At 55.4% G+C, this 23233-nt stretch overlaps 6 protein-coding genes across 6 annotated transcripts; 3 read left to right on the top strand and 3 right to left on the bottom strand.

The window, feature by feature from the left end:
• Positions 1–81: 81 nt before the first annotated feature.
• N7510_001045 (MCP1 family protein) lies at positions 82–1127 on the top strand (the record flags this gene model as incomplete). Its single annotated transcript, XM_056972972.1, has 2 exons — positions 82–274; positions 340–1127. 2 exons carry the CDS (start codon positions 82–84, stop codon positions 1125–1127), a joined length of 981 nt encoding a protein of 326 aa, XP_056838089.1.
• Positions 1128–1491: 364 nt separating this feature from the next.
• On the top strand, positions 1492–3597 carry N7510_001044 (tRNA (guanine26-N2)-dimethyltransferase; the record flags this gene model as incomplete). Its single annotated transcript, XM_056972971.1, has 1 exon — positions 1492–3597. The coding sequence occupies one exon, from the start codon at positions 1492–1494 to the stop codon at positions 3595–3597; it is 2106 nt and encodes a 701-aa protein (XP_056838088.1).
• A 308-nt stretch (positions 3598–3905) lies between these two features.
• Positions 3906–9600, bottom strand: N7510_001043 (trifunctional fatty acid synthase subunit FAS2; the record flags this gene model as incomplete). The annotated part of the gene is made up of 3 exons (XM_056972970.1): positions 3906–4016; positions 4075–9017; positions 9081–9600. The coding sequence occupies 3 exons, from the start codon at positions 9598–9600 to the stop codon at positions 3906–3908; spliced, it is 5574 nt and encodes a 1857-aa protein (XP_056838087.1).
• A 1038-nt stretch (positions 9601–10638) lies between these two features.
• N7510_001042 (tetrafunctional fatty acid synthase subunit FAS1) lies at positions 10639–16953 on the top strand (the record flags this gene model as incomplete). The annotated part of the gene is made up of 2 exons (XM_056972969.1): positions 10639–16431; positions 16486–16953. 2 exons carry the CDS (start codon positions 10639–10641, stop codon positions 16951–16953), a joined length of 6261 nt encoding a protein of 2086 aa, XP_056838086.1.
• Positions 16954–17242: 289 nt separating this feature from the next.
• N7510_001041 (transcription factor IIF subunit TFG1) lies at positions 17243–19516 on the bottom strand (the record flags this gene model as incomplete). Its single annotated transcript, XM_056972968.1, has 4 exons — positions 17243–17463; positions 17511–17748; positions 17806–18096; positions 18158–19516. 4 exons carry the CDS (start codon positions 19514–19516, stop codon positions 17243–17245), a joined length of 2109 nt encoding a protein of 702 aa, XP_056838085.1.
• A 428-nt stretch (positions 19517–19944) lies between these two features.
• Positions 19945–23069, bottom strand: N7510_001040 (uncharacterized protein; the record flags this gene model as incomplete). Its single annotated transcript, XM_056972967.1, has 8 exons — positions 19945–20013; positions 20069–20900; positions 20954–21461; positions 21526–21679; positions 21732–22091; positions 22146–22501; positions 22568–22626; positions 22681–23069. The coding sequence occupies 8 exons, from the start codon at positions 23067–23069 to the stop codon at positions 19945–19947; spliced, it is 2727 nt and encodes a 908-aa protein (XP_056838084.1).
• Positions 23070–23233: the final 164 nt, after the last annotated feature.

Below are 23233 nucleotides of genomic sequence, written 5' to 3'. Positions count from 1 at the left end.
CCCCAACCAACAAACAACAACAATAATGCACGACTGACGAATTTCCTCTTTCTCTTCTTCTTCTCTTTTGTTGAATACACAATGGATCTCAAGAAACTCTCCACCGACGACGGCGATGCGCGGTCCCTCTTCTCCATGCAGGAGCTGGATCCTTCGCCCGTCGACGACCTGAGCCCGGATCTGGAGAGCGGCGAGTACTTTTCAGAAACCTCCCCCGAGCCAGGATTTCCCATCTCCAAGCTCGGCCTGCGAGGGAATAGGTGGGATACCTGGTGTATGTGCAATTCCCACTCCCCCAATCGTTTTGAAAACGCTGACCATTGAATCAACCAACAACAGTATCGGCCCTCCAGAGATACTCGACATACCCTCCCACCGCATTCTCCGTGTTGCATTTTGTCAATACCTCGCTCATCCCATTGGCAACTCGCTCGGTCCCTGCCAGCGAATCGTACCTCTTGCTCACACGGCCCGTCTATCAAGCCCCCGGCCTCGAGCATCTCGTTCTCACCATCCCCATCCTGACGCACATTGCCTCTGGAATTGCTCTGCGCAATATCCGTGCTTCACGGCGAGCCCGGCTCTACGGTGCTGAGACTCGCGCGCAGCGGCACCTACTGTCCTTCTGGCCGAGGATCTCTGTCCAGGCCCGTACGGGATACTTTCTTGCGCCGCTCATCGGGCTTCATGTTCTCGTCAACCGCGCCACCCCATTGATTGTCGATGGCGGCAGCTCCGGCGTTGGACTAGGATATGTCGCCCATGGCTTTGCGCGCAGCCCTACGTTCTGGAATTTGTTCTATCTGTTCTTCGTCACGGCGGGCGTTTGGCACTTTGTTGGTGGATGGGCGACCTGGATGGGCTGGAAGGTGACTACGGCGCGGAGGGAGCGCGGCAGCAACGAGGGCTCTCTGGGAGGCTATCTCGGCCACTCGGACAACCCGGAGCGTGCCAAGCGGCAGCGCAAGATGTGGTGGATGGTCAATGGCATCACGGCCCTGGGCGCCTCCCTCTGGCTTGCCGGCGCGCTGGGGATTGTCGGCCGGGCAGGCGATGGCGCGGGCTGGGAGGCCAAGGGCTGGAACGAGATGTACAGCCAGGTGCCGGTCATTGGCGACTGGCTATGAAGGGTGTGATCTCTGTATTTATCTCTTATTGTTATTATTGTCTGTGATAGAATAGTTAATTAATCTTAATACTAAATACTACTAACTACTATATACTTGTACTCTCGATCCACTTGGTCGGTCCGTTCTGCCGCCTCTTTTTTTTTTCCTTCCCGCAACCAACCCCGGCTCTCATGCTCACTCAACCTCCGAGTCCATGAGCCTTATTGGGTCCTTGTCCGCTGCCTCTTGTTTCACCGCACGATGCGTTTCTAATTCCCGCAGTCTCATCGGCCTTGCGCATCCTTGTCATCTCTGTGCACTCCAATCCTCCATTACCGCATCCTTCACGACGAGATCCTTCTTTTCAAATACCGCTCGCACCATGGAGAATCCTACGGTGGAAACACCCAGCAAGATGGTGCAACACAAAGGCACAGAATACCGTGCCATCAAAGAGGGCCTGGCCCATATCCTGAACCCGCCCTCCCAAGAAGCCGCCTCCAAGGGAACAAAGAAAGACCTCAAGGACGATGACGAGGTGCAGTCGGTCTTCTACAACCCGATCCAGCAATTCAATCGCGATTTGAGTGTTCTGGCCATCCGCGCCTACGGAGAGCACCTGGTGGATCTGAAAAAGCAGAAAGCAGAGCAGAGGCAGAAGTCGCGGCCGGCTGGGAATGAGACAAAGGGGAAGAAAAGGAAGCGAAGTGAACAAGAGGAAGAGAATCAGACTTCGAAACCGGTGACCGAGGGAGAGACTAAAGCCGGCGAGCAGCCAGCTCCGGCTCAGAATGACCCCGAGATCCAGTCCGATCCCAATCGGACCAGCTCGTTTACCATCCTCGATGCCCTGTCCGCAACTGGTCTGCGTGCGCTCCGCTATGCCTCCGAACTGCCATTCGTGACGACAGTCGTGGCCAATGACCTGTCGGCATCTGCGATCCGTTCCATGAAGACAAATATCGAGTACAATGGGCTTGAAAACCGCATCCAGCCAAATCTCGGTGATGCACGCGCCTATATGTACAGCCGCAATAACACGAACAGGTTCGATGTGATCGATCTGGACCCTTATGGCACCGCCGCCCCATTCATGGATGCCGCAGTGCTGGGAGTCAAGGATGGCGGCCTGCTTTGTGTCACTTGCACCGACGCAGGTGTCTGGGCTTCCACGGGGTATTCGGAGAAGGCATTTTCTCTCTATGGTGGCATCCCACTCAAAGGCTCACAGTGTCACGAAGGCGGCCTGCGACTGATCTTGAATGGCCTCGCCATGTCCGCCGCCAAATACGGACTGGCCATTGAGCCTTTGCTCTCGCTATCCATCGACTTCTACGCTCGGGTCTTTGTGCGCGTTTATCGATCTCCTGCGCAGGTCAAGTTCCTGGCCGGAAATACGATGGTCGTTTACAACTGTGACGCCGGATGTGGTGCCTGGTCGACGCAGTCCCTCGGTGCGACTAAGAGCAAGCTCGACCGCAAGGGAAATCCCGTCTACCACTTTGGGGTGTCCCAAGGGCCAGTGGCCGGCCCCAACTGCGAGCACTGCGGCTTCAAGACGCATCTGGGTGGCCCCATGTGGGCAGGTCCGCTGCACAACCCTCACTTCATCCAGAAGATGCTGGACATGCTCCCCAGCGCTGACCGCGACCTCTACCACACCATTCCTCGGATTGAGGGTATGCTGACCACAGCCCTCGAGGAAGATCTGGACTTGAGTTCCTTCTCTTCTAAGCCTTCTCCAGAGCAGACGCCGGCTCCTAGCGCCACAAATGCGGAATACCCAGCGATTATTCCCCGTATGGACCCCGCTGTTTCAGAGCCGTATCCGTTCTACTTCTCTCTGAGCTTCCTCTCCAAGGTCCTGCACACATCCACTATCCCAATTAATGAGTTCAAAGGCGCTCTCCGCGGCCTCGGCTACCGCTCCACGCGCAGCCACGCAAAACCAAACTCGATCCGCACCGATGCGCCCTGGGACGTGATTTGGGAGATCATGCGTGAGTGGGCTCGCCAACGATCGCCCATCAAGGAGACTTCCCTGAAAACCGGAACCCCTGGCGCTGCCATCATGGGCAAGAGTCGCGATAACCTGCGCAAGCTGCATGACGAAGACCAATGGCTTTCTCTGCTAAAGAAGGACCTTCTTTCTGCCATTGAGGCAGGAAAAGATGTGAAAGATCTGATCACTCACGTGGAAGCTACTCTGTATCGTTCTGGGTCGCGACAAGCTTGGGCGGGCGCTGTCTCGAAGGAGACAGGTCCCGATCCAAAAGTCCAACCGACTACTGAGGCCGGGGCGCCGGTTGTAACACGGGGAACGAAGCGGCCGCATCCAAGCGAGCTGGACGTCGTCTTCGATGAGGCTCTGGGCCGGGAGGCGTCAGAGAGGCATACCAAGAGACGGCTGGTGCGGTACCAGATTAATCCCCGAGAGAACTGGGGACCGTTGAATCGTGCAGCGGTCACGGCGAAGAAACCTGAGTAACGTCTGTACATGTAACCCATCTCAAATGCAAAGAAATGAATTAAAAACGAAATTCGATAGTAGTTAACCGCAGGCTGGAGGCGACATCATACTGATGCAAAAATCTATGTGGCTCCAGGGGTTATTGCCTCTTTGATCTACGTCCAGATTAATATAGATAGAACACGAAGAAGAAAATGTCATTACTCCCATTATAAACAAGCAGGCCAGGAGACGGAACTGGCCCGCAATCTAACATAAATCACAATCATCACGTCTCAAAATAAAAGTCACAAAACATCTCTATGGAACACGAATGTACGCGCATCTCAAAGCTGCGAGACCGCCACGGCAACAGCCTGCGTGTCACTGTGGCTAATGCTGACGCTGACCTGCTTCACGCCCGCCTGTTTGGCGGCAGCGGCAGCGGCGCCATGGAGCTAGAAAGAATCGGTCAGTCACTAATTCATTAGGAGACACAAGGTAGTCATCACTTACATTGACCACGGGGGCGCCATTGGCGTCGCTTCCAATCTCAATCTCCTTGAGGGCAGCTCCAGCACCCTTGCTGCTCACGCCCAGGGACTTGAAGACTGCCTCTTTGGCACTCCATCGACCCGCGAACGAAGCCTGAGGGGAAGGCGCCTTGCGGCAGTATTCCTGCTCGCTCGGTGTGAAATTCCGCTCCACGAAGGTCTCGTTCTCGATGTTGATGGACTGGATACTCTCCACATCAACACCAATCTTCGAGTTCGGCGAGGCGTTGGCCTTGGTCAGGGATTCGACCATCTGCCGGGTGCTCTCTTCGCTCGGGCTCTCCATCTTGGGGGGCGTGGCCGAGTACTTGAGCTCGGAGGTCTTCTTATCGACTGACACGCGGTAGTCTGGGTTCAAGAAGACCTGGCTCTGGATGTTGTCCTCGTAGGGCGCCTTGCTCTTGGGAACGAAGATGCTGTTGTTGATCAGGCCATTGTGGAAGAAGCGGTAGGCCTTCTTCTGGCGAGCTTCCACCTTGGTCTTGTAGGCTTGGTATTGGGCCTGGTCAAGAGTGGCGTACAGGTACCTGGGGTGGATACCAATGGCCTGAGCACCCTTCTGTCCGAAACCGAAGGAGGTAACGGAGAAGGCCTTGATGCCGTCGGTCTGGATGCTACGACTGGGATACACGATGTAATCGAATTTCTCCAAGACCTTGTCCACATTGTCGGCGTTGCGGTTGCCAGGAACCAGACCAGTATCCAGAACCTGCAAGGCGCCATTGAACATCCAGGCACCGGCAGCACCCTTAGGGTGTCCGGTGAGGTACTTCTGGAAGATACCCAGCACAGCATTGCCCTTCTTACGGCCAAGGTGCTTCATCTGCTGGCAAATCACATCGGATTCGTTCTTGTCGTTGGCAACAGTCGAAGTACCGTGGAAGGAGGCCACACCGATATCATCAACCGTGAGACCCCAGGTGGCCAGAGCTCCGCGCAGAGGAGCAATGCGTGAATCCTGCTTCCAGAAGTTGTTGCCAAGGCTGAACTGGGCATCCTTCTCCTGGCGAACAGCCTCACGCTCGATGTGTTGAGCACGCTCATGCATGTACTCCGACTCGTTGAAGGATTCGCCGGCCTGAGCCTTCATGGCCTCCACCTCTTCCTGTAGGTAGAGGAGTTCGGACTCTTGCCATTCCTTGATCTGCTTCATGCGCAGATCCAACTGGCGGCGACGGTACTTGAGATCCAGCAGAGGCGAAGGGAACTTGCCCGGGTTTTCACGAGCGGTGGTGAGGACACCTTGACCCGGAGCAGGAACGGATCGGCCAATCTTGTCAGTGGCGGTCGTCGTCAGGGCGATGATACCATGGATGGGCACACCCATGTCAAGGGCGAGCTGAGCGCTCATGATAAGCTGCATACCGCAACCTTGCGACTCCATGAAGCCAGCGCGTGTCGTGGTGGTCGGCCGCGACATCTCCTGGGGAGTACGGCCGTGGGCGAACTCGTCCTCGGCGTTGCTAGTGGCCCCCATGTTGGCGAACTCATAGGAGCCCTCCTCCTGGAAGTCATCAAAGCCACCAACGAAGCACACACGGGCTTTGCCTTCGACAATGGTTTCATAACCGATATCGATAGACTCCACGGCCGTGGCACACGCACCAACTGGGGTCTTGATTGGGCCGGTGGAGGACAGGAGCAGCATGTTGACCCAGGCACTCATGGTGTTGATAAAGGACTCTTGCAGAATATCCTTTTGTAGGGGCTTGTCCAGGTAGCGGTCCTTGTACATGCCACGCAGAGCGTGGGTACCTCCAATACCTGAACCAATGCAGTTGCCGACCTCGGAGAGATGGACGTACTTGTAGAACTCGTACGGATCAGTAATACCGGAAGAGAGCATGGCCTCGGCAGTGCCGACCAGGACGAACAAGGTGACAGGGTCCACCTGCTCAATGATATCTTCAGGGATACCGTACCGTTTAGCATCCCAGCCTGTGGGCACCTGACCGGCAACAAGGCGGTCGAATTGAAGTGCCTTGGGGATCAGAAGCGTAGCGCCCTTGCGAAGACGGACGGTGAATTCGCCAGAGTCAGCGATCTCAAAGATCTCGACCTTCTCACCATGTTCGCGCTTGAACTCCTCTGCCGTTTCCTTGGAGGCCTCGAAGGGATCCAGGTCCTCTTGAAGGACAATCTCCTGGAGCAGCTGCTTCTGCTTCGGATCGTAGCCCTTGAACAGCTCCGGCTCAATCAAACGAATTCCAGTGTGCTCCAGAATGTACTTCTCGTACTTCGGCTTAACGTCCTTGTCATCAACGGGATCGCCCGTCTTGGCGTCAACCCAGCCAGAGTAGGCCTTGCCCTTGAGTGGACCGTTGTGGTGCTTGATCAGGCCCATGATCCACGCCATCTCAACGCAGCCTTCAAGCGAGAATTTACCATGGGCCTCCATCTCCCATCGCGTACGAGAGTTACCCCAGGGGCCGATCTCAGAGAAACCAGTGACGACGACCACCTTGTCCAAATTGACCATGCCTTTGAGCGATTCGTTGAGGGGCTTCACTTCCTTCTCCCAATCAGGAAGGTGAGGGAATTCGAACTTGATATTGGCGCGAGGCTCCGCAACAACCTTCTTGTACAGAGCTTCACTGTCCTCGCCGTTGATGACCTTGTGCTCGATGGCGGTCTCCTTGATGACGGCCTTGCGGACATCACTCGTTTCCATGATGTCGGTCCGGAGCTTGGTCATTAAGCCCTTGAGATCTGGAATGAACTGAAGACCGCCGTTGAGATCGGCCCAGACCGGATCGAGCTGGCAGAGGTTGACGACGGCAGGGGACATCAGTCCCAGAAGGTTGAAAGCCATCTCCTGCTGAGAGAACGTGCGAACACCCAGCTTCTCAACACCTTCGGCGACCATATTGTTACCGCCCATCAGACCCGTTCCACGAGTCCAGCCGATAACAGCACCACAGATGGTGAGGTAGTTGCTCCAATTCTCAGAGTACCAGCGGTTGAAGAGGGTCTCCAGGGCAAGCTTGGACTCGGAGTAAAGGCCGTCGTTACCAAAGGTACCGTGGTTGGGGGACAAGGGCAGGATGACCTGGGCAGGACGAGTCTCGAAGCCATGGGTCTGCTTCTGGCTTTTGATCGAGCCCAATAGACGGAGTAGGTTGGTCAACATGATCCGGTGAGCCAGCTCGGATTTGGAATCGATCGAGTCAATCTCACGGCCGTTTTCGGGAATGGCGGCGAAGGGAACGACCAAGTCCAAGTCCCAACCAAGGCCCTTCTTGGTGTCATAGATGTAGTCGACCAAAGCCACCACGTCCAGCTGGCTGCCCTGGTTAAAGGGCACGACGACCAGCTGGGAACCGCGGGCACCGTAGCGGGCGTACATGGCCTGGTAGTATTCGGTCACTTCACGTGAATATCGGCTCGTAGTGACGACGACCTTGGCACCACCACTAATCAGACCCTGCAGAACCTCAGCGCCAATAGAACCTGCACCGGCACCTGTCATGAGAACGTTCTTGCCCTGGAAACTGAGGCCAGCGCGAGCGGCCGTCTCCATCACATCCAGATAGATCCCGGTAAGCTTCTTGTTGTAATCCCAGCCGTGCTCACTCTTCTTCTTTAAGTGCAAGAAGGGAATCGTCTCCACCTTGCCTGTGCGTGCCGTATTGCGCTTGATGCCGTTGCGGCCAGGCTTCTTAGCATGCCCATTCTCCTGGGGCATGATCTGGTTCTCATTCATGCTAAGCGCGCGCAGAACATCCTTATACAAGGCATTGAATTCAAGCTGCGAGGCCGTGGAGAGACGGTGTTGCTTGCGGATCAGCTTATAAACGTTCTTCAGATCGTTCTGGACCTTGGTGCGGTTGCTGTACTCGGAGATCGGACCACCCTCCGCCATTTGCTTGACATAGTGCTCCAGCTTACGCGCACTAGCACGAGGAACCTCTTTATAGCCAATATTTCCTCGAGCATCGATGGTAGTCTGAGGACCAGTGGGAATGGCGACATCCTTGTACACGGGGGCCACTTCCATCACCTCCCGGCAGTTCTCGATGAGCTGCTGGCCCAATTCCTTGGCCAGCTGGTAGGTTTCGCCCCGGTTGGTCGGGCAGTTATCAATGTGATATTGCATGAAGTCAAGGAGGAGAGGGTTGGAGCGGTTCATGATGCGAATGCATTGGCTGACAATCTCGCGATCCACCACCTGCAGTCGGCCAAAGATGATATCGTAGTACATGCTCAAGGCATCCTGGCGAGCCCAGTTCCACGAGGAGTCGTAGACACGGGCCTTGAGTGGGTCAAATGAAGGCTCAATGCCGGAAGCATAGAAATCGCCGTGCTCCGCCTGCCACAGGTCCAGCTGGGCCTGCAGTGCTTTTTGAGTTTCTTGGGAGGTGATGAAGGCCTTGTCTCCTGCGCGGAGATCCATCTTTAGATAACGGGCAATAATTTCGAGCTGCTGCTTGAACAGAGCCCGCTGATCCTTGGTCAAGGCGTCGATGGCTGCGGGGTCCATGAGCATACCACCGCCACCGGCACCACCATCACTACCAGTGGCTGGGGCGGAAAGATTAATCCCAGCACTGGCGGCATACTTGTTGGTGACATCGTCGAGGTAGGCCTTGGCGTCGGCCTCCGATCCGAGACGGGAGGCGGGCTCCATGGTGATGGCGAGCAGTAACACTCCATCCTGACGGCCGGATTGCAGGCCCCATCGAGTTTCTAAGTATTTCCGAACGGCAGTGATGTTGAACCCACCGGGCATCTTCGACGAGACCATGCGCGCAATGAGAGAAGACGACTGTTTCCCCAATTGGCCGTTGAAAGTGGCCTGCATCGCGGCACCCAGCTCATCCAGCGGTGTATCTTCGGGCTTCTCTGGTGTGGAGCCAAATTCTTTACCCAGGTCTCCCAGAATTTCGTTTTGTAATGTGGATTTACCTGTTCGAAGCGCGTCGTGTTAATCTCGGCGATCTCTTCATTCCTGGCAGGAGCTTGACTTACCTCCAACTAGATCCTTGATGGCCTTTGACAGCGGTACATCCGCGAGGCTCTTCTTTAGCTTCTGTGCTACTAGTGTGCGCAGCACATCGACTGCCGTCACCGGCACATCTTCCACAGCCGCAGCGGGCCCGGCACTAGGAGGAGGTGCGACAGCTGCAGGAGCACCTGCAGCGGGCGCTGCGGCTGAGGCCGGGGTACCGGCCGGCTGTGCTGCAGGAGCTTCGGGCTCCTCTTCAATCGGGTCGACATCGTAGTAGATCTCCTTGGCGTCTTTGTTGTAGCAGAGAATCTGGCGTTGCACCGAGGTGGCTGCATCGTAGGCTTCATACTTGGACGCTAGAGTTCTCCGTGCCATTCCACCCAGGGTATCTGCGGGACCGATTTCGACAATGCGCTCGGTGCGCTGCTCGGCGAGGATCACATCTTGTGTCTCGATCCATCTGACGGGAGAGGCGAATTGGTAGGCGAGCAGCTCCACCAGCAAGGTGTGAGCCAGCTCTTGCTCGACTTCAGGACGCATAGTAGCCGCCGGGGGGTATCAATTGATCAGAACAGGTGCAGGCGGCCGCAAGCACGTCCTGGAGCGATTGCGGACGCGACGGAAGGGCGGAAGGAAAGAAAAGAAGAACCGACAATCAAGAGTTCCGCCAGTGCCAGAGTGGAGGGAAGGATATGAGAGGAGAAAGAGAGAGAGATAATAATGGCCAGCAGGGATCAATCACTCAGACTGGAATGGAAGGTGTCGAGGGACCGAAAAGAAAAAAAAAGTGGGATCCTTGATCGGGTGGGCCGTGCGATACGGTACTGTGACGAATGTCTGGAACCGGACCGCCGTTGACTTTGGGTGGGCGGATGTGGGAATTGGAGTGGGTGTAGAGAGGTGAGAGAGAGAGAGATAGAGAGGAAGGGAGAGAGAAACAGAGAGAGAGAGAAAGAAGATCCCTACATAATTTCATCGTTTGTAATACTCATCGTAGAAGTGGTGAGGCCGTTGGGGTGGGCCACCATCTATTGGGCCCGGCAACTGATTCGCCCGCGCTGGTGCAGGCGGGAGAGCTACAGATGATCCGGGAGCAGCAACCACTTCGAGGTATGCATCCTCCGACCTGGTACCTCTTGTCACGATGCGGAGGTTTCTTCCATTGGTCTGAACCGACGAAGAGTCCTGGGCCCAAGGTGGCCTTCAAGAATCCCCGGAAGTATTCTTCTGGGTAATACCAGTACCACCCAGCCCAACCGTTTTGGCCATTGGGGCGGGTCTCATGCCACGCTAGACCCCATTGGGCCCGATGCGGTTCAACAGCGGATCGTCTTTTTTTTTCTGTCTCCGTCGACTCTCCGGATTCCAGTATTATTCCCACCACCCATGTCCCAATAATCCTCTTTCTTCTTCCCGGCAATCCTCTTTCTTTCCCTCTGTGATATTTCTTGCGCGGTTGGACTTGTGTGTGTCCGGGCTGCGTTGAGTTGAGTTGAGGATTCCTACAGTACGACTGGTCCTCTGCCAGCTTGTTCTTCCCCCAAGACTGACTTCCAGTGATCAATCAGCCCGCCCATCATGTACGGCACCTCGACCGGTCCCCAGACCGGCATCAACACCCCTCGCTCCTCCCAATCCCTCCGCCCTCTCATCCTTTCGCATGGCTCCCTCGAGTTCTCCTTCCTGGTCCCCACCTCGCTTCACTTCCACGCCTCGCAATTGAAAGACAGCTTCACCAGCTCATTACCCGAGCCCACAGATGAATTGGCTCAGGACGACGAGCCATCGTCCGTGGCGGAGTTGGTCGCCCGCTATATCGGTCATGTCGCCCGCGAGCTGGAAGAGGGCGAGGACGACGCCCAGGGCACCTGCCTGGAGGTCTTGAAGCTCGTCCTGAACGAATTCGAGCGCGCGTTCATGCGCGGTAATGATGTACATGCGGTTGCTGCCGCCCTTCCGGGAATTGTCGCCAAAAAGCTTCAAGTGGTCGAGGCCTACTACGCTGGTCGAGCCGCCGCTGGTCGGCCCACCAAGCCATACGACTCGGCCTTGTTCCGGGCTGCCTCCGACAACGCGGCGGGCATCTACACCGTGTTCGGCGGCCAAGGAAACATTGAGGAATACTTTGATGAACTACGCGCCATCTACACCACGTACCCATCCTTTGTCGAAGACCTCATCACATCCTCGGCAGAGCTCTTGCAATCGCTCTCGCGCGAACCCGAGGCCAGCAAGCTGTACCCCAAGGGCTTGGATATCATTCAATGGCTACAGGATCGGGATAATCAGCCAGATACCGAATACCTGGTCTCTGCTCCCGTGAGCCTGCCATTGATCGGATTGGTCCAGCTGGCCCACTACATGGTCACTTGCAAGGTCCTGGGCCGCCAGCCAGGTGAGATCCTCGATCGCTTTCGCGGCACCACGGGTCACTCGCAGGGCGTGGTGACTGCGGCCGCCATCGCAACTGCCACCAGCTGGGAGTCTTTCGGCAAGGCCGCCCGGGATGCCCTGACCATGCTCTTCTGGATCGGCCTGCGCAGCCAACAAGCGTACCCGCGCACCTCTATTGCCCCGTCCGTTCTGCAGGACTCGATGGAGAATGGTGAGGGCGCTCCCACCCCGATGCTGTCCATTCGCGACCTCTCGCGTGCTGCCGTGCAGGAACACATCGATGCCACCAACCAGCACTTGCCCGAGGACCGGCATATCGCCATCTCCCTGGTCAACAGTGCCCGCAACTTCGTGGTGACGGGTCCGCCCATTTCTCTCTACGGGTTGAACTTGCGTCTGCGCAAGGTGAAGGCACCGACCGGCCTGGACCAGAACCGCGTTCCGTTCACGCAGCGGAAGATCCGTTTTGTCAACCGCTTCCTCCCCATCACCGCTCCCTTCCACAGCCAGTACCTAACCTCGGCCTATGTCCGGATCCTGGAAGATCTTGAGGACATCGATATTCCTGCCAAATCGCTAGCCATTGCCGTCTTTAACACCAAGTCGGGAGAGGATCTCCGGAAACTCGGCGATGAGAACGTGGTGCCCGCCCTCGTGCGCATGATCACGCACGATCCTGTCAACTGGGAACAAGCCACAGTCTTCCCGGGTGCCACCCATATTATTGACTTCGGACCTGGTGGCATCTCGGGTCTGGGTGTTCTCACCAACCGGAACAAAGACGGCACTGGCGTTCGGGTCATTCTGGCCGGTGAGATGGATGGCACTAATGCGGAGGTCGGCTACTCGCCGGAGCTATTTGATCGTGATGAGCATTCGGTCAAATACGCCGTGGACTGGGTGAAAGAGCATGGCCCGCGTCTGATTAAGACTTCCACCGGTCAGACTTATGTGGATACCAAAATGAGCCGCTTGCTGGGCATTCCCCCCGTCATGGTGGCTGGTATGACCCCCACTACTGTTCCATGGGACTTCGTGGCAGCCACAATGCAGGCCGGTTATCATGTTGAGCTCGCTGGTGGTGGCTACTACAATGCGAAGACCATGACCGAGGCCATCACCAAGATCGAGAAGGCCATTCCTCCGGGTCGTGGCATCACGGTCAACCTGATCTACGTCAACCCCCGTGCCATGGCCTGGCAGATCCCTCTCATCGGGCGACTCCGCGCTGATGGTGTGCCTGTCGAAGGGTTGACCATTGGTGCTGGTGTTCCTTCCATCGAGGTTGCCAATGAGTATATCGAGACTCTTGGTATCAAGCACATTGCCTTCAAGCCCGGCTCCGTCGATGCGATCCAGCAAGTGATCAATATTGCGAAGGCAAACCCCAAGTTCCCTGTCATCCTTCAGTGGACCGGCGGTCGTGGTGGTGGCCATCATTCGTTTGAGGATTTCCACCAACCCATTCTCCAGATGTATGGCCGCATCCGCAAGCAAGACAACATTGTGCTTGTCGCTGGTAGTGGCTTCGGTGGTTCCGAGGACACTTATCCCTACCTCTCAGGTACCTGGTCTGCCAAGTTCGGATATCCTTCGATGCCCTTCGATGGGTGCTTGTTCGGCAGTCGCATGATGATCGCCCAAGAGGCCCACACTTCCCGCAATGCCAAGAAGGCTATCGCTGATGCCCCGGGTGTGGATGATGCTGACTGGGAGAAGACCTACAAGGGTGCTGCTGGTGGTGTTGTCACCGTTCTGTCTGAGATGGGCGAGCCCATTCACAAGCTTGCCACCCGCGGTGTCTTGTTCTGGCAAGAAATGGACCAGAAGATCTTCAAGCTGGACAAGGCCAAGCGTATTCCTGAGCTCAAGAAGCAGCGAAACTACATCATCAAGAAATTGAACGATGACTTCCACAAAGTGTGGTTCGGCCGCAATGCTGCCGGAGAAGCGGTGGATTTGGAGGATATGACCTACACCGAAGTGGTTCACCGCATGGTGGATCTCATGTACGTCAAGCATGAATCCCGCTGGATCGATGACTCCCTAAAGCGCCTTACGGGCGATTTCCTCCGCCGCGTCGAGGAGCGTTTCACCACTACCGAGGGCCAAGCATCCCTGCTGCAGAATTATTCTGAGCTCGATACCCCGTATCCCGCTGTGGACAAGATCCTCGCCGTGTACCCTGAGGCAGCATCTCAGCTGATCAACGCACAGGATGCGCAACACTTCCTGCTGCTCTGCCAACGCAGGGGACAGAAGCCTGTTCCCTTCGTTCCGGCGCTTGACGAAAGCTTCGAGTACTGGTTCAAGAAAGACTCGCTATGGCAGAGTGAAGATCTCGAGGCAGTTGTCGGCCAGGATGTCGGCCGAACCTGTATCTTGCAGGGTCCCATGGCTGCCCGGTTCTCTAATATCATTGACGAGCCCGTGAAGGACATCCTCGATGGCGTCCACAACGGGCACATCGCTGGTCTAATCAAGGATGTTTACGGAGGTGACGAATCCAAGATTCCCTTGATCGAGTACTTCGGGGGACAGATTCCCACCTCTGATGAAGAGCCAGAGCTGGACGGACTCACCATCTCAGAAGAGCCAACCAAGATCAGCTTCCGGCTGTCATCCTCCCCCTCCGCCGCCTTGCCAGACTCCGACCGTTGGCTGCGCCTTTTGGCTGGCGACTCCTATTCATGGAGACACGCACTTTTCCTAGCGGACGTTTTTGTCCAAGGCCACCGCTTCCAGACCAACCCGATGAAGCGGATCGTGGCTCCTACCGGAGGCATGTACGTAGAAATTGCGAATCCCAGCGACCCGACCAAGACCGTCATCAGCGTGCGGGAGCCTTACCAATCTGGCAAGCTGGTGAAGACTGTCGAGGCTCGGATGAACGAGAATGGTCAAATTAGCCTTACTCTGTTCGAAGGACGCACTGCTGAAGGTGGCGTGGTGCCCCTAACCTTCCTGTTCACCTATCACCCGGAGACGGGATACGCTCCTATCCGCGAGGTCATGGGTGACCGCAACGACCGCATCAAGGAATTCTACTACCGCATCTGGTTTGGCAACAAGGATGTGCCGTTTGACACCCCCACCACTGCCACTTTCAACGGTGGCCGAGAGACTATCTCCTCTCAAGCTGTTGCGGACTTCGTTCACGCGGTTGGTAACACTGGCGAGGCTTTCGTTGACCGCCCAGGCAAGGAGGTTTTCGCTCCCATGGATTTCGCTATTGTCGCGGGCTGGAAGGCGATCACCAAGCCTATCTTCCCTCGCACCATCGACGGCGATCTCCTCAAGCTGGTCCATCTGTCCAATGGATTCAAGATGGTCCCCGGTGCTCAGCCCCTGAAGGTTGGCGATGTCCTGGACACAACTGCTCAGATCAACGCCGTCATCAATCAGGAGTCGGGCAAGATGGTCGAGGTGTGTGGCACCATCAAGCGGGAAGGCCAGCCCATCATGCATGTCACGAGCCAGTTCCTGTACCGTGGTGCCTACTCGGACTTTGAGAACACCTTCCAGCGCAAGGATGAGGTACCCATGCAGGTCCACCTCGCCACCAGCCGCGATGTGGCCATTCTCCGCTCCAAGGAGTGGTTCCGCATGGATGAGTCTGAGATCGAGCTTCTGGGCCAGACCCTCACGTTCCGCCTGCAGAGCTTGATCCGCTTCAAGAACCAGACCGTCTTCAGCAACGTCCAGACCATTGGTCAGGTTCTGCTAGAGCTGCCCACCAAGGAGGTCATCCAGGTGGCATCCGTGGATTATGAGGCCGGCGACTCCCATGGCAACCCGGTGATTGACTACCTCCAGCGCAACGGCACGTCAATCGAGCAGCCGGTCTACTTTGAGAACCCGATTCCGCTCAGCGGCAAGACTGCTCTGGAGCTGCGTGCCCCGGCATCTAACGAGACGTATGCCCGCGTCTCCGGTGACTACAACCCCATTCACGTCTCGCGTGTCTTCTCCAGCTACGCCAACTTGCCCGGCACAATCACCCACGGCATGTACAGCAGCGCCGCCGTTCGCAGTCTCGTGGAGACCTGGGCTGCAGAGAACAACATCGGTCGCGTTCGTGGTTTCCACGTCTCGCTGGTCGGCATGGTGCTGCCGAACGACATGATCACCGTCAAGCTCCAGCATGTTGGCATGATCGCTGGTCGCAAGATCATCAAGGTCGAAGCCAGCAACAAGGACAGTGAAGAGAAGGTCCTGCTAGGTGAGGCGGAGGTTGAGCAGCCTGTAACATCCTATGTATTCACCGGCCAGGGCTCTCAGGAGCAGGGCATGGGTATGGAGCTCTACGCCAGCAGCCCCGTGGCGAAGGAGGTCTGGGATCGGGCCGATCGCCACTTTATTGAGAATTACGGTCTCTCCATTATCGACATCGTCAAGAATAACCCCAAGGAGCTCACCGTCTATTTCGGTGGCCCACGGGGCAAGGCCATCCGCCAGAACTACATGGCGATGACCTTCGAGTCCGTGAATGCTGATGGCTCTATCAAGTCGGAGAAGATCTTCAAGGGGATCGATGAGAACACTGCTTCGTATACCTACCGGTCGCCGACAGGCCTGTTGTCCGCCACTCAATTCACCCAGCCCGCTCTGACCTTGATGGAGAAGGCCAGCTTTGAGGACATGCGCTCCAAGGGCCTAGTGCAACGCGACAGTAGCTTTGCCGGTCACTCGCTTGGTGAATACTCGGCCCTTGCTGCCCTAGCCGATGTCATGCCAATTGAGAGCTTGGTGTCCGTGGTGTTCTACCGCGGTCTGACCATGCAGGTCGCGGTCGAACGCGACGAGCAAGGCCGCTCTAATTACTCGATGTGTGCCGTCAACCCCAGCCGCATTTCCAAGACCTTCAACGAGCAGGCGCTACAATACGTGGTGGAGAACATCTCGGAGGTGACCGGTTGGCTTCTGGAGATCGTCAACTACAACGTCGCCAACATGCAGTACGTTGCTGCGGGTGATGTAAGCTTTTCTCTCCCCTTTCTCCTATGATTCTCATTGCTAACTGTCTTGTAGTTGCGCGCTCTCGACTGCCTCACAAACCTACTGAACTTCCTCAAAGCCCAGAACATTGATATTCCGGCTCTCATGCAGAGCATGTCTTTGGAGGACCTCAAGGCTCACCTCGTCAGTATCATCCAGGAGTGTGTCAAGCAGACCGAGGCCAAGCCCCGGCCCATCTCGCTGGAGCGTGGATTCGCGACCATCCCGCTGAAGGGTATCGACGTGCCCTTCCACAGTACCTTCTTGCGCTCCGGTGTCAAGCCTTTCCGGTCCTTCTTGCTGAAGAAGATTAACAAGACTACGATCGATCCCAGCAAACTGGTTGGCAAGTACATCCCCAACGTCACGGCCCGTCCCTTCGAGATCACCAAGGAGTACTTTGAAGATGTCTATAGGCTCACCAACTCGCCTCGCATCGCGTCGATCCTGGCGAACTGGGACAAGTATGAAGAGGGCAACGAGGCTCGGGCCACGGCCTGATCCTTTTGTACTTGCGTCTTGATTAACCATCGTCTATAATGCCTGCTGTGTTGTTCTTCCCATAGAGAGACCTGGTCAGTGGGTCATGATGTGATATGTCTAAAGCTGGCGGAGTTATTTTGTTTTTTTTTGCAATCCATGTACATGTTTCTAATTCTGAATAATTCAATTCCTTCTGTCAAGTGACTTCCTTGCTGTAAACAATCGCTAGAGTAGAATGAAGGCAAGACGGTAACAAAATCTATTTCCTCAAAATGTGGGTGTAGAAGTATGTACGCATATCCAGTCTTTAAGTCTCTCTCCAAGGACCAGGCCGCAGCATCCGGTCCTCCTTCCCATAGACGCTGACGTCTTTGACAATGGAGATGAACTTCTTGTGGTCGTCTCCAATGCGTGGACGGAAAATCCTCAGGAGATCGCTGCTGAGAATTCCTGTCGGTGGAATGGCCGCATGGATCTCCGCCGGTGTAGGGAATGTTCCAGCTGGTACCGGGGTTGACCGACCTTGACCTAACGTGGAATCAGTATGGAGTGTCCAAGAGAAAGCTCTCACAAACAATATCTTACCAGGACTGCTTGCACGGCTACCAGAGAAGCTTCGGCCACCGCCTGCAGGGCTTCCAGCTCGTGATCCCTGGGGGTGCCACCTCGGGATCCTGGGGCCGGAGGGTTCAACTTCAGCTTTTTAGTCTTGCTGCTCTCGCTCATCTCCCCTGCAGATCCGGCGCCTCCATCCACATCACTCCCAGACCCAGATGCACCAGGTGGGATGTTCCGGACACGCTTTTTGCCAGTCTGGTAAGGGTTAGTGGGGCCAAATTAATCTCTCCGAACGGGAAACAAAACACGTACCTGGACTGACGAAGCATTAGAGGGAGACATAGGGCGCGATGCAGGCTGAGAGGTCTGGTGCTTGCTCTTTGCCTTCTTCCGCGAGGTATCAGTGCCGCTAGCATCGGAGGCATTTGGTGATCCAGGACGCTTGCGAGATGCAGCAATCTTTTTCAGGGCGTCCGTATGCTTGGGGCGGCCAGAAGGGGTATTGGTTCCTTTGGAAGACGACGCCGATTCTTTCTGGTTCTTTTCCTCCTCTGCTTTGCGCTCTTCTTCCTTCAGCCGCTCGATTTCACTGTCATCGGAGCTCTGAAATAACAAACTCGTTAATATGAGTTGATCCTTGGTCATTAAGGGAAGTAGCCTTTACCTCGTCATCAGTATAGGGGTTTGCATCCGACCCACTGCTGTAGTCGTAGTTTCTCTCTCTCTTCTTAAGCGCCTTTCGCACTTTCTTCCCTAGCACGCGACGAGCCTCTCGTTCCCTCTTTTCCCGAAGCTCTTCGTTCTCGTAATCCTTCTCCTCCTTGAGATCGAAGACATTCGCTTTGAGTTGGTCTTCCTTGATCCGCTTTTCGGCAGCCTTGGCATCCTCGTCATCATTGAAAAGATCGTCGTGCTCTTCATCGTCGGCAAAGCGGTCTTCCTCGAAGTCCATTTCGCCGGCCTCCAGGCCCTCCCCACCCCCAGCAGCAACGCCCTGCTTACCGGCGTACACCTTGCGCTGTTTCGCAAATTGCTCTAGTTCCTTCTGTTGGGCGATCTCCTGCTGCTTTTCCATGAACCATCTTGGATCTTTGATCCGTTTGGCCATGTATTTTTCTGCCTCCTCAATCGTCAAAGCCTTGAAGTTGCTTTTGGCGTTGAATTTGTACCATTTCTCCACGGGGACCATCCTCATTTTGCCTGTATTTTCAAGGACAAACATCGCGTGGGTCTCGGACAGGGCTGCCTCGTAATTTCCTACCCAAATATTGCGGTTGTCAAAATCCTCGAGATGCCAGGGCAGCGCTTCTTCGTACTTGAGTCGCGCCCTCGCCACCTCCTCAGGAGTCAAGTCTGACTTGTACACCTGCTGTGTCTTTTGCTTGGGGCCATTCGATCGTTTCGGGCCCATTCCAACAGCGGGGGCGATTTGGGCCAAGTTTTCAGCACGCTCTTTCTCGCGCGCTACTTTTCTCGCATCAAGAGCTTCGCGTTCCGCTTCGTTCAACGCTAACGGCTGGCCATCCGGTCCAACATCCCCAAAGCCATGGCCCTTGTCTACTTCACTGGATCTGGATCGCGGATCGCGGCGGTGAAGTCGAACTGGTCGCGTAAACTGAGACTCATCTCGAGGGTCAACACTCTTCTTCGAGGCAAACCTCGCAATGTGATGCTTCAGCCCCTCCCGTAGAGCTCGCTTAGTTGTCACAAGCGGGTAGTCGACATATTTTTCGGAAATTAAGGGGCCACTGAATCCATTCACAGCGGCATTGTTCTGCGTAGGCGGAAGACGAATCTTCTCCGGCTGCGCTGGTGGCTGGGCATTCGATGCGGGTGGGTGCGTAGGCAGGGTCTTCGTAGCGGTCGCGTTACCTGAGGGTGCAGTCCCGGCAGGTTTGGCAGTGGGCTTTCTCTTCGGTCGAACCAAAGGGTCTGCCACTTTCGGGCGGCGAATTCTCATCGGCGGAGCTCCGTTAGACCCCGTTGGGGTTCGACCATTCATGGGGTTTTTAGGGGTCGACATTCTCCTTGGTCAGAGAAGGAGATCAGGCGACAGGCGGTGCGAGGAGTCGAAGGCGACGTGATCGCCGGGGCGCATCGACGAGTCAGCCCTCCAGGGACACGGGATGGGAAAGGGAGCAGGGAGAATAGAACCAAGGGAAGGGTTGATGCAGCAATCGGGGTATGGAGGGAACAATTATGATTTGAGCCTAACAGAGAGAAGGCGTGGAAGACAAGAATAATAACGGAGGGGGGGAAGGTGAATGAATGAATGAATGAATGAATGAGGTGAGGTGAAGGCGAACGGGCCGGATGGCACGCTGAGTAAGCAGTTTAGGCGTGGGTGGTGGAGTGAGTACAGTAGAAGTATAAATAGCTGACCTAGACGGATAACTATATTTCGGATTCTACAAAAACATGATATTTATTGGGCTTGATTCGCTCGGCTATTCAAGATGAAGGTCCGAATTTTTGGCCCGGCCCGAGTGGTTTGTACGGACAGGCAATCCAGTCACAGCCCTAGTTGTATCCCAGATTTAGCAACAAGACAGGACAAAGACATGGATCAACTCACCTGTTTGTAGATCTCAGTACCCCACCATTGGAGCCCCTCGGCCCAGCCGGGGTAGATGAAGGCAAAAAAAACAACCACAACGGCAAATGCCAGCCCGGAATCGAGGGCGGCCGATAGCGTCATCGCGTACTTTTCCCACCAGGCAGTCTTTTTCCGCCGGATGACAAAGTTGAACACGAAGCACACCAGTGCCCAGATGGAAAAATTGAGCCCAGTGGCCGGAGGGATCCAACTGAGGCTACCGAACAAAATGGGGAAGTTGACTTTGCGCCAGAAGCTCTTCTTGCTCCGACGCCCGAGCAGCCATGCACCGAAAGGAGCAGCTGCACCGACCAGAAACGCCCACACAAGAGGTCGATATAACCCTCCGGGTCCAAAGAAACGTTGCGGCCCGACAACGCCCCAGAGAACGCTTCCGTTGAAGTGGACACGAGCAATGGGGCAGTTAAAGCCATTGATCGCCTGCGCAGTGCACAGTCCCGGGATGTAGGTAAACATCCAGTTCAAAACCCCAATCTGTGTCAGACTTGAGATCAGGGTTGCTGCCATCTGCACACCAAAAAGAATGCGAGGAGGGATCTTCATGTAGTGGCCTAGCTTCAGGTCTGCGGAGAATTTGATCCCTTGAGCGGAACTGATATAGGAGTACGTCACAAATATCATGTTCGCCACCGGTCGTCCGGGAAAAACAATTCCGCAGAGAAGTTGACAGATCAGATAGAGACTACTATGCTGGTTGGTGATTGCCATGATGATCCCAATCGGAACATAGAATGTAGCGGTGACGCCCAAAGCCAAAAGCAATCCGTACCAGGGCAGATGCACCGGGTAGCTAGTCACATCTCAGTCCAAGATCAAAGGATGGATGGGGCAGGGCGTACGTACTGTTCGACGGTGAAAATAGCAATTGCCACCATGGAGATAAGCACAATGAGGTACCATGCCAACGGAGCATCTTTGTAACGGCGCATCAAGCGGCAATGAACATCCTCCACGCCTAAGCTCTCCCGAGGATTGTCGCGAGAACTATTGCGGGAAAGATCATAGCTTTGTCGACCAGTAGCAGGCCCGCGGTTTCCACTCAACGGCTGGTATGTTTCCAAGTTCGGTAGGTCTTGTCGTTCATTAAAGGCTTTTCTGGTTTGATTCCAAATATCTTTTCCATACCAGCAAATTGTATGTGTGACCAACGATGTCAACGCTGCAAATTGGACAGCGTAGGAGAGCACGTAAGTGATTGGAAGGTAGACCGGAGAATATTTTTCATATGCTTCCCAATTGAACAAGAAATCTTTGGTCAAGATGCGGCTCACGTTGTATGGCCGCCCAGTGTTGTCAAAAACCGCCGTTGAGAGGATCGGCATGTATGCGGAAAAGAGAACATTTTTATAATCTGCCATGTGGGCGCGTCAGTCCTACTGGTCAGTCTATGGTAGACAAGGAATTGATACACTTACACAGTATCGGAGAGAGAAACCAGACGACCACGACCAATCCCGTCACAATATTGGCGGCCGCCCACCACGGTGTCAGCAAAGGAGAACCTATGTACGCAATCTGTGCCCAGTCGAAGGTTAAAGGGAACATGCCGAGGCCCGAGGCCACGCCAAACTGAGATGGTCCATCAGAGATGATCTGCGGTGGAGGATCGGGAAAGCCTTACCAGGTTCGACACCACGACGTTCTTCGGAGCTAGCCAAGTGATGACATTGAAGTAACTCAGCGCCGGCATGAGCAACCCCGGGACGAAATACCAGAGAAAGGCACCTCCCCACACTAGGATGAAAAACCGGTATCGAGAAATTCGCCATCCATCTGCTCTCTTGTTGACGGACTTGTGCATGGTGGAGAACATGGCCGTGGACATTAGAGTCCCCGGCCAGATCATGGCCGATGGTCGTACCAGAAATCGCCTAGTGAGGCCCGCAAAGGCATAGCCGAGAACTTGGGTCGAGATTATGAGCAGAAGTTGGTATGAAATCGGGACCTCTTGCTTGTAGAATTTGTGCTGTTCAATAATGACCTAATACGGAAGTGAGATGGTAGGCTGATGTGAAAGGTATGTATAAACACCTACATCCGTTGCAAAAGCAAATCCGAAGGAGACATTGCTGCTGATATAGACACAGGCGTGCTCTTTTTCGTTCCAACAGCCTTGGGCGAGCCAGAGTCTGAAACGAGAGGTCCAGGTGATATTAGAGAGCTCGAGGTCAGTCGCAGGCGATTCCCGGTGGTGGAGAGTCCCATTCTCAAAGACCTCGACAGGGTCATCGGTCCGCTTGAGAAGCAAATCCCAGAACTTGCCCAGTGGATGGACCAAGACCAAAGCAATAATCGGGGTAATTGCGACACTCGGATAGCGTAGGGAGAAGAACAGGTTGGCCGCCGAGCCGGTTAATGAAAAGATCAACGCGAGGATCCACATGCGAGGGGCTATAAATTGTGACTGATATTAGACAGGTGATTCTAGGAAGGGTTTCTTGGGCAAGGCATAGTTACTGTTGATCGAAAGGGTAATGTCATCTGTCGCCGGGACCGAAGCACGCACTTGGGCATAACTAATGGTTGTCAATTAGTATTCACCACGAGACACTCGGCAGAAACAGTCATACGGGGAATTGTCTGGAGGATCATCATCCGTCGACTTGTCATCCTCGTCATCAATGTCTAGAACATCCTCATCGTCGTCACTGGTCATGTCGGGCGACGTGGACGGGGTCTTTTGAAAGGCGGAATTACCCGGCATGGCCAGCCCGGTCGCGAACGAACACTTGGAGTCGGCGCCCAGGCCCACGTCCGATGTGGCCGACGAGGGTCGTCGGTGGTGCGCTTGGGCATGCCAGCCGCTGTTCCGTCGGCGGCGGGACGAACGCGATCTTTTCTTGGCGGGGATCCTCGTGGCCGAGGGGCCGGGGTCATCGGGGTCGTATGGAAAACGCACAGCACCGTAGGACGAGGCGCCCAGGGCTGGCGAAGAGCGCAGCAGAGGGGCGCGCGACATCAAGGCCCACAGGCGCTGGGCCAGGGTGAGGGAGGGAGGGCAGTCGACAGAATCAGAGCGTTTCCTTCATCATTATCGTTGTCGGCGGGAGGACTCTGGCCCAGACATGCTGCTGCTGCTTGGGACAAGAGGGCCTCCGTGGCTGAAGGGGGATGGCCGTGGTG

The sequence above is a fragment of the Penicillium lagena genome (assembly GCF_028827675.1).
Source record: "Penicillium lagena strain IBT 129212 chromosome Unknown utg000001l_segment0_segment0, whole genome shotgun sequence".
Taxonomy (NCBI): Eukaryota; Fungi; Ascomycota; class Eurotiomycetes; order Eurotiales; family Aspergillaceae; genus Penicillium; species Penicillium lagena.
Note: the sequence above shows the minus strand (reverse complement) of the source record. Positions and strands in the feature narration are given on the sequence as shown.